We start from the raw sequence: 17,839 nt of genomic DNA on the forward strand, positions 1-17,839 counted from the left end.
AAATGAACTATTGGGACCTCATCAAAATAAAAATCTTCTGCACAGCAAAGGAAACAATCAGCAAAACTAAAGGCAACTGATGGAATGGGAGAAGATATTTGCAAATGACATATCAGATAAAGGGTTAGTATCCAAAATCTATAAGGAACTTATCAAACTCAACACCCAAAACCCAAATAATCCAGTGAAGACATGGGCAAAAGACATGAAAAGACACTTCTCCAAAGAAGACATCCAGATGGCCAACCGACACATGTAAAAATGCTCAACATCACTCATCATCAGGGAAATACAAATCAAAACCACAATGAGATACCACCTCTCACCTGTCAGAATGGCTAACATTAACAACTCAGGCAACAACATTGTTCATTGTTGCACTATATGCTAACTAACTTGGATGTAAATTAAAAAAAAATTAAAAAAAAAAGATATAAAAAGGAGGGGCGTCTGGGTGGCTTGGTCAGTTAAGTGTCCAACTTTTAGTTTCAGCTCAGGTCATGATCTCATGGTTTGTGAGTTCAAGCCCCACACTGGGCTTTGCATTGACAATGTGGAGCCTGCTTGGGATTCTCTCTCTCCCTTACTCTCTGCTTCTCCCCCACTCACTCTCTCTCAAAAATAAATAAACTTAAAAAAATTTTTTTTAATGATATAAAAAGGAGGAAATTGAGGAGTGTCAAACTTTGATAATTTTTTTTTCAACGTTTTTAATTTATTTTTGGGACAGAGAGAGACAGAGCATGAACGGGGGAAGGGCAGAGAGAGAGGGAGACACAGAATCGGAAACAGGCTCCAGGCTCCGAGCCATCAGCCCAGAGCCTGACGCGGGGCTCGAACTCACGGACCGCGAGATCGTGACTTGGCTGAAGTCGGACGCTTAACCGACTGCGCCACCCAGGCGCCCCAAACTTTGACAATTTTAAAGTAAGGCATAGAATTGGCAAACTGCCTTCCTCAAACTCCTCAGGGTATAAAAATTCCAAGGCAGATATACTCAATTTATCCGAGTTTAGAGGAACTTAGAAAGAAAAAGATTCCAATGAGCTGCTATCATCAGATGTCAAGATATGGGCTCTTAATATAAAAATAATGGAAAGAGAATATTGACATGAAGACCAGGGTCATCTATGGCAGGGAACTCAAGACATTTTACAAATGTGTGAGTGACTGGCTGGATGTGGAGAAGAAACTCTTTTGGATCTACTGAATTTAGGAACATAGCATGCAGTACTGCCTACGGCTGCAAATGAACCCCTTTAGGGATGACAAAATTAATTCAAGGGAACATGGGGATGATACTGTGAAAAGGTTAAAAATTAAAGTGTAGTTAGAAATTGGAATGTAAATAAAAAGGATACTGTGATGTCTCCCTTACCTGGATGTATAATTGATATGAATATAATGTTTGAATAAAAATTCCTCCCCCTACTGGGTAATAAGAAGAAAGGAATAATTTCCATCCTCCCTTCATCCAGTACTCATCAGACTTGCAACATGGGAGCCTTTAGAATTAACCTAACTCAACTAGTAACTTGGAAACATTATTAGATACCTGGAAGGCACTAAGAAATTACTATTCTAAATAAGGAAATGTCAACATGCAAGTATGTTAGTGTCCATAAACTCACTGCAACAGCCCAGTGAGGCCAGTGAGGCCAACTGATGAATCAGGTCACTGTCAGCAGACTATAGGGGACTCAATAAAACCATATCCTGAAGAGCCTTAGCTGTCTCCAGTACAGTCCTGACTGTTCAACTCATGTAAGATAAAGGTGACTGGTATTCTCTATTGATTTGGCTAATGCAGTCTTCTCATTGTCAGTCACCAGCGAGAGCCTACAACCATTTGTATTCATGCAGAATGGTTCCCAATAGACAGTATTACCTCAAAAATATTAGAACTCCTCTGAGTATTGTCACAATCTGATGAAGCAGGACCTAGATCTAACATAGCTGGACAATACAAATGATTATCATCTGAAACCGTGGGTCAAGTTAAAAGCGACTTTACTAAGGTCATAAATCATATGACTGACTGGGGATGACTGATTAACCTTGCTAGAAATCCAGGGCCCTACACAGACTACGAAATTTTGGGAGATGACATGGGTTGGAGCAATCCGTGACACACCACAGGACACTAGGAATAAACTGTTATCACTCCCTGACCCTCAGATTAAAGAGGCTCAACAACAGCTAACTGTACATATTTGGCTTTTAGAGAAACTATACTTCACTTAGGGATTTTCTTGGCCCCAATTCATAAAATCACAGCGAAAAAGGCCTTATTTGATTAGGGGCCTCAACAAAAAGAAGCCTTCTTAGAACTGCAGAAGGCTGTGGCTTAAGCCATTATGTTAGGATCACATGATCTTAATGCTGAAATGATATTAAAAGTGTCAGCCATCCATACTCATCCCCACTAGAATTTCTAGCAAAAGGCATACTCACAACTCCAAGAGAGCCTCTGGGCTTTGGGGCTAAGACATTGTTAGATGCTGCTTTCCACTCTATGTCTTTTGAAAGATAGCTGCTGACTTATTGTGGGGCATTTACTGAGGTAGCCCCAATAACTAAAAGACTTATAAGAGCAAATTAAGATCTGAAATATGTATGTCATTGGTGATGTCAGAAAAGCAACATTTAAGTAAGAGGGGTGATACCCAAAGAAGTTCCATCATAAAATGAAAATGCACTATATAGAGCATGCTACCAGAGGATGGGACAGACTCATATTTACAAGTCTTTTTTCCTTGGTTCTTTTCGTTCAACCAACTGCCCAAGGACGCCAGGCAATTGGTCTGGTTCATAGATGGTAGCTCCAGAATTGAGAGTAATTCTGTATGGAAAGCAGGTGCTCTGAGTGCAGAAGAATGTAGAATCCTTTTGCAAGGGGCGCCTGGGTGGCTCAGTCAGTTAAGCGGCTGACTCTTGATTTCCTCTCAGGTCAAGATCTTACGGTCGCGAGATCAAGCCCCACATCGGGCTCTGTGCTGGACATGGAACCTGCTTAAGATTCTCTCTCCCTCAAAAAAAAAAAATCCTTATGGAAGAATGTAATACAATTTTGTCCACTGAGCTGCATTATATGCTCTGTTCTTACCTGTGACAAAAGAACTAGATGCAAATAGAAGCCTTACTGTTTGGATAGTACTGATCCTAGGCTATTTCCAATCAACTTTCAATTGGTCTAACAAGTGGGTCATAAATAACTGGATAGTAAAAGATCCCCACATGTGGGGCCAGTGCTCTTTGGAAATCTCTATGGAAAGTCTGAGGCCAAATCAAAGCAGGCCATATGATGCTTACTAAAGAAACCCGATGCCAGGGTTGGAAGGTAAATGGAATCAACAAGTTGATGGCCTGATTCATTCTCTTGAAATGGCAATGAAGGTCCATGAAATGAATGGACATGGAGGGACTCAAGCCAGGCAGCAATGTACTAAACAAAGACATAGACCACTGGCCCCCACTGAAGCTCAAATTGTTAATAAAAATTGCTTTGGTTGCCAATAGTTTAGACCCATTTTTCTGTATGTATCCAATTTGTCCTTCTATTATTGGGAATGGACTAACCAGAAAATTCTTCTTCAGTGGTAAAGATGTGGGTTAAAATGAATGACAAATGGAAGAAAGGCCAGATTGTCACTGAGGGGAAGGGAGCCAAAAAATGAGTTCCACAAAAAGGAAAATCTAACATAATTTTGGTGTCTAAGGAGATGCTTAAAGGAAGAGAATAATATTTTCTCTTAGCTTTGACCCAGAAGCCCCTTGGGGCAAAGGACTCTGTCTGATGAAGTCTCCTCTTCTGAGAGAGAGTTGAACAATAGCTAACCTAACAAATACACTTCCCTCAGTGACATATGTCCTCAAAATAGATCAAGAGATGGGAGCTCTGTCTAGGACTGTATGCAACAATGCAAATGTTTTTGATTCTCATTTCACAGGATGGATCTACTACAGAGGAGCTATGTTGGAAAGCAACATGTAGAAAATATTTAGCTAGTTGAATATGAAATATATTAATAATCTAAATGAACATTACATAGCCATTAATCGTGATGATGGTTTAAAAAAGGTACCAGAATATGGTGGTAGAATGTTATCTACTGCATATCCCACCTGTCAAAATAATATTATGTGTAAGAATAGCTATTTGCCCTGTTACTGTAGGTGAATAGGCATGAGGAGGAAGAACAATTGGGACACATGGATCACTGATAAAGGATAAGAACTAGGTATAACTTGGTGGGTCCACATTCCTGAAATTTGTTTGGTTACGGGAAGTTCTGTGGAACACTCAAACCAAAGTCTACTTAGGAGTGACTACTACTCATATGATCTAAGCCTGGGGGAATTAACATTTTCAAGATATCAAATGTATTTCCTCACTGTACGAAAGCGCTCAGTACTCATGACAACATATCTGGTGTCAGACCATTTGAAATAAGAGAGCCTTCATGGAAGCAGGAGCTGCCTAGGAGTTATTTGGTTAGGCAGATTTGTTTTTAATGAGGAAAGACATACTGCTGAAAAAGACCTACTAAGGTCTAAGGAGTAAGGACAAAAGTGGCAAGCCACTTGAAAAGATAACACGATGCTGACAAAATGGATTTTATAATTAGATCACACACTAAAACAACTCGCCCAAATCAACTCAGCAAAGGGAACAAGACTGCGTGTTAAAACACAAGCTGGATTATTAGATACCTTAATTCAAATGGAGTCCAAGGTATCCCAAGCACAGTGGCTAGGCATTCTCACAGCAGAAACCTAGGTGATGCACAAATACGGGCCACTTATGGGCCCTACAGTCTTAAGAAAGTTTTGTTTTCTGGGGCGCCTGGGTGGCTTAGTTGGTTAAGCGGCCAACTTCGGCTCAGGTCATGATTTCGCGGTCCGTGAGTTTGAGCTCCGCTTCGGGCTCTGTGTTGACAGCTCAGAGCCTGGAGCCTGTTAGATTCTGTGTCTCCCTCTCTCTGACCCTCCCCTGTTCATGGTCTGTCTCTCTCTGTCTCAAAAATAAATAAACATTAAAAAAAAAAAGTTTTGTTTTCTACTGTAAGTTTTAACTAGAGGATGCAAACTATTCAGGTGCTCTTTAACAGCTTCAGCCCTTTGACTGGATGCTAACCATCCTTTCCCTACAGCACAGTTTGTGAGCACTGAACAAATTTTATTTTATTAAAAATTTTTTTTTAATTTTTTAGTAATCTTTACAACCAACATGAAGCTTGAACTCATGACCCCGAGACCAAGTCACATGTTCTAATGATGGAACCAGTCAGGCACCCCAATACTGGATAACTTTTAAACAGGACTAGAGTGGTTCCTGTAGTAGATTAATAGGTTCTGTTGCTGGTTTCTTCCAACTGGGAACCAATATCTGTCAAACCACCTAAACTGAGGGAAGGAATTTAGCTATGTTCTCAAGATATTTTGAATCCTGAAAAAACAGAGATATGGCCTCTGATCTATAGTCCTATGAGAAATAATATATGGCTATAATAAAAGGTAGATTGTGTTGGGAGGGACAAAATAATTATACCATGATTTTCTGATTTATACTGTAACTACAGTGGTGCTGCTATATGGTATTACAAGGAAGCATAAGTAAAATTAATATTGTAAATACTAACAAATTTAGCATAATACTGATATTAATGATAAAATATAGTGGGAGATTGAATTAAAGCTATCTCAGTACATTATCCCTATGTAGAAGAACTGGTCTGAGAAATATTCAGAGTTGATTAATGATAGATTAATAATTCAGCAGATTTATTAAGAAGCAGACACTTACAGAGGTGCCTGGGTGACTCACCCAGTTAAGCATACGGCTTCAGCTCAGTTCATGATCTCATGGTTCATGGGTTCAAGCCCCGTGTTGGGCTCTGTGCTGATAGCTCAGAGCCATTCTGTGTCTCCCTCTTTCTCTCTGCCCCTCCCCTCCTTGTGCTCCATCTCTCAAAAATAAATGTAAACAAAACAACCCAGACACTTAAAGATCCAAACAACAAAATAATTATATACTTAGAAAAACGTGGAAAAGTATAAATGGATGGTTCCACTATCTGTTTAAATCCATACTAACCCCACACTGGATGTTGTAAACATTTAGATTCTGCATGTACATTTTGATGATCTATCTGACTATAGGATATTATAAGACAAGTAAATGATATCACACTAAGGATTATTGTTTTATTAGAAAAAAGGCTTGATAGTGGGTCATGGGAATGGACTGCTCTGTGAGAGCTATTTCCTGGAATTAGCTTGAGCTGTTTTGCTAAATTCCTGAATGACATTGACTTTGGTCAAGGCATAGCATGAAGCATAGATGAAGCATACAAGTGTTGTGAAGGCAATAAAGACATGAAAAGACATTCAACATCACTAACCATTAGAAAAATGCAAATCAAAACCACAGTCAGATATCCTTTCACACCCACAAGGACGTCTATCATCAAAAAACAGAAAACGAGTGTTTGAATGGATATGGAAAAATAGGAACTCTTGTCCAGTGTCAGTGGGAATGTAAAACGGCACAGGTGCTATGAAAAACAGTATGGTGGTTCCTCAAAATATTGAACACAGAATTACCATTTGATCTAGTAATTCTACTTCTGGGCATATATCCAAAAGAAATGAGAACAGGGGTTTGAAAAGTAGAATGTGCATTGCAGAATTATTCACACTAGCCTAAAGACAGAAACAACACAATCAGCAAAACTAAAAGGCAACCGACAGAATGGGAGAAGATATTTGCAAATGACAGATCACATAAAGGGTTAGAAACCAAAATCTATAAAGAACTTATCAAATTCAACACCCAAAAAACAAATAATCCAGTAAAGAAATGAGCAAAGACATGAATATTCACTTCTCCAGAGAAGTGTCTTTCCTTATAAGGAAAGAAGACAACCAGATGGCCAACCGACACATGAAAAAATGCTCAACATCATTCATCATCAGGGAAATACAAATCAAAACCACAATGAGATACCACCTTACACCTGTCAGAATGGCTAACATTCACAACTTGGGCAACAAGAGATGTTGGCAAGGATGCGGAGAAAGAGGATCTCTTTTGCATTGTTGGTGGGAATGCAAGCTGGCGCATTCACTCTGGAAAACAGTATGGAGGTTCCTCAAAAAATTAAAAATACAACTACCCTATGACCCAGCAATTGCACTACTAGGTATTTATCCAAGGGAGGTATGCTGTTTTGGAGGGACACATGCACCCCCATGTTTAGAGCAGCAATCAACGATAGCCAAAGTATGGAAAGAGCCCAAATGCCCATCGATGGATGAATGGATAAAGAAGATGTGGTATACACACACACACACACACACACACACACACACACACACACACACAGACACACACACACAATGGAGTATTACTCAGCAATCAAAAAGAACGAAATCTTGCCATTTGCAACTATGTGGATGGAACTGGAGGGTATTATGCTAAGTGAAATTAGTCAGTCAGAGAAAGACAAAAATCATGACTTCACTCATATGAGGACTTTAAGAGACAAAACAGATGAACATAAGGGAAGGGAAACAAAAATAATATAAAAACAGGGAGGAGGACAAAGCATAAGAGACTCATAAATATGGAGAACAAACTGAGGGTTACTGGAGGGGTTGTGGGAGGGGGATGGGCTAAATGGGTAAGAGGCATTAAGGAATCTACTCTTGGAATCATTGTTGCACTATACGCTAACTAATTTGGATGTAAATTTAAAAAAATAAAATTAAAAAAATTAACGAAAAAAAAACAACCCAATTGTCCATCAATAGATGAATAGATAAATAAAATGTTGCATATACATAAAATGGTCTATTACTCAGCCTTAAAAAGAAGGTAAATTCTGATATATACCAGAGCATGGTTGAATCCTGGAGACATTTTGCTAAGTGAAATAAGTCAAAAACAAAAGAACAAATATTGTTATGACTCACTTATATGAGGTACCTAAAGTAGTCAAATTATAGAAACAGGAAATAAAATGGTAGTCACCAAGGGTTAGAGGGAAGGAGAAATGGGCAGTTATTGTCTAATGAGTATAGAGTTTCAGCAGGGGATCATGAAATAGTTCTGGAGATATACAGTGGTGGTGGTTGTACAACAATGTGAATGTATTTAATGCCACTGAACTATATACTTAAAAATGGCTAAATTGGCAAATTTTATGCTGTATATATTTCACCACAATTAATGAAAAGTGTTGCAAGGAATTTTGGGGCAGTTTGTATCGGTTTCTCAATACTGGTAACAGTGAGATTAATGGTTTGTACTGGTCTAGGAGCTCTGCTGTTACATAGCAGGAATATGCCAATATGAGCAAAACCCAAAAATCCCTAGGTGAGATTCCATTTTGGGCTCCTTGGTTCCAAGATATTCTGTGTGTGTACATCACCACACCACCACATCTGTGGTTCCTTATCCATGAGAGAAAATGCATCCCACCTGGCCCTTGCTGAGATAGGACAAGATCCTGCACTTGGCTTCTCTGGATCCTTTTTGTGGGATGGCCATTGACTGTGACAGGTATGCTTACTTTAATGCTGTTGCTATACTATACCCCTTTCCTATAATAAGTTACAGACTTATAAGTACTGCCATTCTGGGTCCTGAGTCTTCTTTAGCAATCAAACTGTGTTTAACTGCCACTGTTATTGCAGTTATCATAAGGAAAGGGAATACCACTAATTAATTTATGTTGTCCCACAGAGAAACAACTAAGATCATGGATAAAAGATGCAAGGCAGCTTTATTTTGCCTTGCAAGGTATTGAGCAAGTTTCTAGACATGTTCACTAAACTAAAGCAGAAGGTAGATGTTCACCTACTATGAAATTCCTCCCTCGGGTACACAACCTCAAGGTACCCACTGAACCCTAGGAAGTTAGATTTTTTTAATTTGGAGAAAACTTTTTCAATAGGAACCATACCTGTGATGTCAGCTTCCCAGCAATCTGCATTCGCTCAATTTCTGCAGGAGATTTGATCAGCCGGAGGCGCTGTACCAGCTGCTGGACAGCCCGGACCTTATTCTTGCTCCTGGCTTTGACCTCAGTCAGATGCTGCATGTAGTCAGAGTGAAGCTGTGCGTGAGAGGGCCTCATCCAGTCATACCAGACCATATTTGTCTCATCTTAAAATGAGCAGCAAGAAAATAAATTTTAAAATAAAACTAACAGCAACAAGAAATACCAACTGCTATAATGACTTGAACAAGAGTCAAAACCATAAAACCTGTGGCGTGGAATTCTGAAGTGAGCAAAAACTCTCTCAGGACTGAAGCAACTGAAAGGTTAGATCACCTATCACTGGAAAGGCTATTCCCTGAGAATGGCAAGATATTCTGACACCGAATATCCAGCTTCTCTGCCCCTAAACTTCAGTGTTCTTTATATAGATGATAGATGGGACTAAAGCTCTTCTCAAGCTTTGATTTTATTATTTACTAATCATTAAAGAACAACTATAAAAGTGTTCTCCACACTACAATTGAGCTAGATGCCCTGCTGAATTACTGAACATGAACGGACAGAAAAAAGTACTCAGATCATGACGTGGTTAAGTGTTCCCTTTCTAGGGCGCCTGGGTGGCTCAGTCGGTTAAGGGTCCGACTTTGGCTCGGGTCATGATCTCACGGTTTGTGAGTCTGGGCCCCGCATCAGGCTCTGTGCTGGCGGCTCAGAGCCTGGAGACTGCTTTGGATTCTGTGTCTCCCTCTCTCTGCCTCTCCCCTGCTCATGCTGTCTCTCTATCTCTCTCAAAGAATGAACAAACATTAAGAAAAAAATTTTTTTAAGTGTTCCCCTTCTTCACAATCTCTGTGTTAGTGAATGAGGTTCTTATTGCATTTAGGAGCAAATATTCACGGCTATAGAAACACTATAGTTGATGATATGTGCTAGACCACACTTACCCAGGGCTTTTCCTTTCTCATCTGCCATGTATTCTCACTAGAAGACCACAGCTCTCCTTTTAACTTTAGAGACCAGGAAATAGTCTGTATGTGCCTGAGATACATGATGAGAAGGCTCATGATGAAAATGTTCCCATTTAAACCAGGTCTCCATTCGTCCCTTTCTATTTTCCTGAGATGGCTTATTAGCAGCATTTCCAACAACTGAAGTCTGAATGTATGTTTTACACAGAGTATTTGGGACAGAAAAGGGAAAAACCCTAAAAATTTTTATTGGCTATATATTAGTGATACAATCTCCTAAATATTTTCATTTTGAAATAAAAATGGTTTTTAATATATATTACATGTCAAATGCTAATCTTACTTTTAATAGAAATTTAATTGTAGTTTTTAAAAAGTAAAACAACCTCTACTACCTGTTTTCAGTGTATGAAATCATAGCCCAGGTTTTTTTGGTTTTTAAATTTTTACATAAATACGATTTCATGAATCTTTTCCTTTGCCTGCTGCTTTTGTCTAGTAAACTACTAACATTAAGAATGGTGAATGAGGGGCGCTTGGGTGGCTCAGTTGGTTGAGCGTCTGACTTCAGCTCAGGTCATGATCTGAGCTGGTCAGGTTCATGGGTTCAAGCCCCACATCAGGCTCTGTGCTGACAGCTCAGAGCCTAGAACTGCTTCAGATTCTGTGCCTTCCTCTCTCTTTGCCCCTCCCCCACTTGTTCTCTCTCTCTCTCTCTCTCTCTCTCTCTCTCTCTCTCTCAGAAATGAATAAACATTAAAAAACAAAAAGGACGGTGAATGAGAAGTACTTTTGAGAAATACATTTGGTGTAAGGTTTTAACAATACTGGGTTAATGAAATTTAGACTGTTGAATAGGACAGCTAGCAACTAATTCAGAAAATCAAAAAGCTAAAAAGAAAATGATTCTGTATCCCACATTTATGACAACTTTGAAGATATGAAAAAGTTCCACTAGTTTAGCTGAGTAATTATCTCTGTAAAATAGAGAACACTTGTATAAAGCAATGAAACAATTCAAGCATACTGGAACTTGCATATTCAACTGAGTATTTTCTTTCAAAGGAGGCTTTGTATGAAACAAGTCCAATAAATTCCATGATCATTGGAAACAATTTTGGAATTCTCTTTTAGAAACTGACTTCAGAAATGGTTTATAAACCATTATAAATTAGACTTTAGAAAATTAGACATTAGAAAATTAGACTTTAATTTTACACCATATATTATTTTGTCTAAAATTAGACTTTAATTTTACAGTCATATATTATTTTGTCTAAAATTAGTACTTTACAATTTGATTATCTATGTTATTTACCAATTTGGCTCTAAGTGTCTTTTGGACACTTCAAAAAATAAAATGCTTCCCAGGCTGTAGATTTACAAGAATCATTAAAGACAGTTTATAATGTAGTGTAGATTCTAAAAAGTTCCAGAAAAAGAATCTCAAAATGTTATGAGTGATTATAATTTTACCAGAAGAAATGTAGAAAAAGTGACTATTTTGAGTGGCATGGACTCAACTCTGTACTATATGAATCTCCTGAGAATCTTGTTAAAAGGCAGATTCTGATCTAACAGATATGGAAGGGGGGAGCTAAGATTTTACATTTCCACTATCTACTATGCTTTTGTAATTCCAGTATGTATCACCAGGTAATTGTGATGCTGGTGAAGCACTGATCATTCTTTGAGAATACTGCTTCTTTCTGAAGAGTTGGCAGAAGTAATATGTAGTGGTCAAAGGTGGATGGATTCGTTGGTAATCTTGAAGAGTGATCCATGCCCATCCTCCACTTTAAAAGAAAATTCTCTCTGCGATTTCAAACTAGGACAGTTCACAGTCTCTATGAATGAATAATTTAACAAAGACTTAGCAAATGAGTAAATGAAATATTTAAAGTAGTCTTGTGGAAAAGATTTATGTTCCTTTCATGGTGCTCAAGGAAATGCTGCCATGATCATCATTTTAGAAAATTAAGAACTTTAGGGACGCCTGGGTGGCTCAGTCGGTTAAGTGTTTGGCTCTTGATCTCAGCTCAGGTCATGATCTCACAGTTCCTGAGACCTTGAGCCTTGTGTCCGGCTCTGTGCTGATAGCACGGAGCCCGTTTGGGATTCTCTCTCTCTCTCTCTCTCTCTCTCTGTCCCTCCTGTGCTTGTGCACTCACTCTCTCAAAATAAATAAATAAATTTTTAAAAAAGAGAAAGAAAAAATTAACAACTTCGTCTAAATAGGCAAGGAAGGTCTTAATCCCAAATCTGGCCTGTGATTTGACCTCTGTTCCATTTATTACCTTTCAATTTTGGTACTAGATGTTGAAATTCTTCTAGTGTATAGGCTTCATCCACTCCTGTTAAAGCTATTGCTCCATCAGTGCCAGATCGTGGGCCATCCCAAAGTTCTCGACTAGGGTCTCTCCGAGGTACAAAAAGCATGGCCTTATGTGCTGGTAACTGCTTGCCAGGGAGGCTCTGAAGGACCAGAATGCTATCGGGCTCTTGGAATCCACACAGGTACAGGAAATTGTTGTCTTGGTGGAAAGTATAGGGGATATCATTGCTCATGTAGTATGTAGGGTTGGACAGCAGAACCACCGTCTGGTCTGTCCCACTCTGCCCTTGTGTTTCCTTGTGAATCAGAGACATTAGTTTGTGTCTGCGAAGTGCATATTCCACTTGAGATAGTCCTGGCGTCACCTCTCCTAGAAATGAGAAATAACAATGATGCTTTGCATTTATATAGTGCCAAAGTACTTTTAAGGTAACAATATTAGATGGAAACACACAAGTTCATTTCTTCAATTTATGCCAAATCTATTCATAGCACATGGGGAATGAAGGAGATGGCACAGGTCCAAATTTTCTATTCCACTGTAAAAATTTTGGAAATGATAGTTAAACGTGGTCCTGCGTGAAAACCAGGATCATGACCCCTTAATATCTTTTGTAGCTCTTTCATTCTTTTACTCATTTGATCAAATATTTACTAAACATTATCATGTGGAAGGCATTGCTAGGCATATATAATAAGGTTGACTTAAAGTATCAACATGAAAGGCGAGGAGAAGGATCACATTATCCGTGTATGACTTTCCTGAAAGAATGTAAACTCCATGAGGACATAGATTTTTGTCTGTTTGTTCAGTGTTATATTCCTGGAGCCTAGAATAACAACTGGAATATAGCGGGCACTTGATAAATTATTTGTTAAATGATGTATAATTTTTAACATAATAAGGCCAATCTCCTTCTGAATTTCCAAAGCATAATAATACCCTTCTAATAGGTCTTTTTGTATTAATAGTAGAGCTGGGTACATATAATCTCCTTAAGGGTTCCCTCCCTGAGGGAAAATCTTTGTATTTTCCAATTGGGGTCATCTTTGTATTTTTAAAAAACTTTAATAATATTATCTACTCCTTAGAGCTGTCAGGAGAAGTAAACTTGATAAAACATGTGGTTCTTAAGGATTGAAGACTCCCTAGGGAATCTTTAAAAAGCTGTGGATTCACTGTTTACTGCACCTAGGCACACACAAACTTTGGACATACAATTTCAAGAATATCTGATTCCCCTAAGCCCTCCCACAAAACTTGTATTAAGAACCTGTGTTATGAGGGGCGCCTGGGTGGCGCAGTCGGTTAAGCGTCCGACTTCAGCCAGGTCACGATCTCGCGGTCCGTGAGTTCGAGCCCCGCGTCGGGCTCTGGGCTGATGGCTCAGAGCCTGGAGCCTGCTTCCCATTCTGTGTCTCCCTCTCTCTCTGCCCCTCCCCCGTTCATGCTCTGTCTCTCTCTGTCCCAAAAATAAATAAAAAACGTTGAAAAAAAAAAAAAAAAAAGAACCTGTGTTATGAAATGTTATGTGTTAGTTCTCAATATTAGCACCCAGCAGACTGTCTGGCTTCTAGCCCAGTGGTGACTGGGTGAATGCTTCCCTTCTGAAATGGAAATCATGCCTGCTCTTGCTTTAGGTTCCAAAGTAAAAGAACTATGAAAACACTCATCAAAGCTGTATCCCTCAGCCTATACTTAGCATTAATAATAGTAAAACAACACCTGATGCTTACTGAATACTTTTTATGTGTCTGGTACTATCCTAATTATTTACAGTTATCAACTCGTTTAATCTTTACATTGATTCCATGATGTGGAGTACTATTATTATTCCCTGTAGTATCGAGGCTTCATATGCAAGTATGAAAAGATAGCCATGAAATACTGCTGTATGAAAAAATTACAGAACAAGATGGATAATATGATCTCATTTATGTTAAAAAAGAATAAAAAGGGGGCGCCTGGGTGGCGCAGTCGGTTAAGCGTCCGACTTCAACCAGGTCACGATCTCACGGTCCGTGAGTTCGAGCCCCGCATCGGGCTCTGGGCTGATGGCTCAGAGCCTGGAGCCTGTTTCCGATTCTGTGTCTCCCTCTCTCTCTGCCCCTCGCCCGTTCAAGCTCTGTCTCTCTCTGTCCCAAAAATAAATAAACGTTGAAAAAAAAAATTTAAAAAAAAAAAATAAAATAAAAGAAAAAGAAAAAAAGAAGAGAGAAAAAATTTAGTAAAGAATCTCAATTTTTATAGTAGTAATCTATGGGGATTGAGTTAAGACTAAAATTTTCTTTTTAACATGCTTTTTAATATTACTTGAGTTTTGTTTCAATGAGTATATACTTTTATAATAAAAATTCCAAATAAAGAGAAAAAGAGAATAAAAGAGAGAAATCATGGACAGTCCATTCCATACTCATGACCTACAATGGCTCTTTATTGTCCATTACATCAAATTCAAACTCAAGTAGATTTTAATGCTTTCTACCAGAGGATTCCAATTTATCTTTATATTTATTTATAAACATAAATATCTTTATATTTATTTATTTAACTTAAAAAAAGCAGCTTTATTGAGATATTATTTACATACCGTACAATCTACCCACTTAAAGTATACAAATCAGTGGTTTCTGGTATATTCACACAATTGTGCAAATATTACAAAAATCAGTTTTAGAGGGGCGCCTGGGTGGCTCAGTCGGTTGAGCGTCCAACTTCGGCTCAGGTCATAATCTCACTCAGGTCCGTGAGTTTGAGCCCCGCATCGGGCTCTGTGCTGACAGCTCAGAGCCTGGAGCCTGCTTCAGATTCTGTGTCTCCCTCTCTCTCTGACCCTCCCCCGTTCATGCTCTGCCTCTGTCTCAAAAATAAATAAACATTAAAAAATTAAAAAAAAAAACAAAAAAAAAACAAAAGTCAGTTTTAGAGTATTTCATCACTCCCAAAAGAAACCCTTGCCCATTAGTAGTCACTCCCCATCTCCTCCCAATCTGCACCCACAGCCCTTGGCAACCAGTAATCTATTTTCTGTCTTTATGGATTTGTCTCTTGTAGAGATTTAATATGATGAAATCACACAATATATGGTCTTTGGTGATTTGGCCAACTTTTTAAAATCATTTCTCCAATTATTCTGAAATTAATTCCTTCTTCTGTCTTACATAGCTCTAATCTATTCTTTCCCTAGTACCTTGCTTATGATGTGTCCCTTTTCCAAAATTTCTTCTCCCTCCATAGCAATTCCACTCCCAAGATTTTGGGCTCAATGCATGTTTGTTTTTAGACTCCTCTCATTCAAAAGGCTTTCCTGATTAGCCTAGATCACATTGATTTGTCCCTCTGATTTAAGCTAACTGTTTCATTTTCTTATATATATACATCCTATAGTTGTGTATAAGTGTAATCACATCATACTGAACTCTCAATAGTTAAATATTTTCCCCCTTTTCCTTTGCTGTTTGACTCTTCACTCCCCTTCCCTTCTACCCACATCAATACCTCACCCACGTTGGTAATGTGGCACATATCCTTTCCTATTTTTCTCAATACTCATATACTTGCATTTAGGGTTTTTTGGTCACTAGTATTTTACAAAAATGGGATACTAGACATTCTTCTGTATCTTGCTTTTTCTATCACAGCGATATCTTATAGAAATTCCTCTCACCAAGTCATCTTGCATAGCTTCAGTTCATTCTGCTTGACGTCTCCATAAATATTTTTGGGGTTGATATATCAAAACTTGTTGGTCCATTTCCATACTGGTGGGCATTTACATTGTTTTCAGTTTTTGCTGTAATAATAACCATCTTTGTACTTATATCCTGCTACTTTTATGCCCTATGTACTGGTGCTTTTAGTTCTATCATAGTCCTAGGACAGACATTGCTGGATCAAAGACCTCTGAATTTTTTTAGTACTCATGTTCAGTACATGTAACTCAGTTGTTTATGATTACCTTGGAACCATCTAGTTGTTTTACCTATGTATAGTTTATCTCTCCAGCCAACTCTGTTGTTTGCATTCCATTAATATCAAATTTTATTTAACTCTTATTCATTTACAACAGAAAAAAATGTACACTTTTATTGATGAAGTTGGTAAGAAATAAAAGATAAGCAACAGAGTCAGTCCTAGAAGAGCTCACATGGCATTTCTTTTCTTTCTTTTTGTTTTTAAGTTTATTTATTTTGAGAGAGAGAGAGAGAGAGAGAGAGAGAGAGAGAGAGAGAGAAAGAGAATCCCAAGCTGACAGCACAGAGCCCAACACAGGACTCAAACTCACAAACTGTGAGATCATCACAACCTGAGCTGAAATCAAGAGTCTGATGTTTACCCAGCTAAGTTACCCAGGTGCCCCTCATAGTGCATTTCTTTTTCCCCTGGATTAAGCTGGCTAAGAGTTCTCTAGGGCTTTTGGGCAGAATTCTGACCTTTGTGCCAGAACTATCTGACTGGTAATTACGTATGTTAAGTCTGCCACTGTTACCCAACATTGGAAACTTCCCAGTTTACCCAAGCAGTAGATACTCTTATAAAAGCAGAGGCTGATTATAATTGATAGATCATCCGACCTTTCCTTTTGTCTTCTCCTTTTTCCCTTTCCTTTTGGTTTGCTTTGCTTTTGGTTTCTTCACAGCTACAGTCCATGTAATAAAACTAAATTAAAAATCAATTCATTTTGTGGGTTTTTTTAAATTTGGAAAATAAGAAAATTCACAATTTTAACGACCTTAATATATGTGTTCTCTCTCATTCTCATTAATAACAAAGCACATATATAAATATATTGGAAAATAACTTCTAAAAAAGATACAATTATTTGGAAATCAAAACGGGATTAGAAAACTATCTTTTACTCCCTTCAAGGCATTCATCTTCCTGAATCCAATTTCATACAAATGACTACATGAGAAACATTTAAAACACGGGCTACATTTTCCCAAGTTTATGAATCATCAACACTATGGAGTGACCATTAACTAAATGCTTCCACACTTCTGAAATCTCAAAGTAAAAAAGAACTCTTTGGTTGTGACAGAAAATTATCCAAGTAAAAAAGGTATCTTTTCTTATCATTCGAAGGAGGAAAAAAAGGGGGGGTAATAAAGCAATGAACTTTAACCCTAGAGGTAAACCTGGCAGTTATTATGGCCTTTGATCATAGAATTAACCATTGTAATGGTCAATCTGGCCTGAATTTCATCTGATAAAACTGTCTGAATAGACACTCTGGTAACTTTGTCAAATTGTAACATAGCAAAGAACAAAGTTAGTACTTTATCACCTTGAGTCAATTAAGGATAGGGGGGCTATTCTAACAAGTTTATTTACCAATCAAATGCCTACAGGTCGTAATCTGGACTCTGCAAATAGCAAAGTCTTACAATCAGTTCAGAGACTCTGCAGCCAAGAAGAAAAGCTCTTCCAGGACATTTAGGATTGGACTTCTCACGAGAATAAGAAAAATATTCTTCATATTTAATCAGCCAAGCAGAAACCCCTAAGAAGAAAGTTTTATAAAGAC

The 17,839-nt window shown here is 38.2% G+C and overlaps 1 protein-coding gene across 4 annotated transcripts in view; it reads right to left on the reverse strand.

The window, feature by feature from the left end:
• XPNPEP3 (X-prolyl aminopeptidase 3) overlaps positions 1–17,839 on the reverse strand; it is a 78,020-nt gene that overhangs the window by 35,935 nt on the left and 24,246 nt on the right. For all 4 annotated transcript variants that reach the window (XM_086712177.1, XM_086712179.1, XM_086712178.1 and 1 more), the window contains 2 exons: positions 12,274–12,681; positions 8,970–9,172 (listed from right to left, as the gene is read on the reverse strand). In XM_086712177.1, the coding sequence (XP_086568303.1) occupies positions 8,970–9,172; positions 12,274–12,681 (611 nt within the window). The remainder of the gene's footprint in view (positions 1–8,969; positions 9,173–12,273; positions 12,682–17,839) is intronic.

The sequence above is a fragment of the Puma concolor genome, chromosome B4 (assembly GCF_028749965.1).
Source record: "Puma concolor isolate L17-30 chromosome B4, mPumCon1.1.hap2, whole genome shotgun sequence".
NCBI lineage: Eukaryota > Metazoa > Chordata > Mammalia > Carnivora > Felidae > Puma > Puma concolor.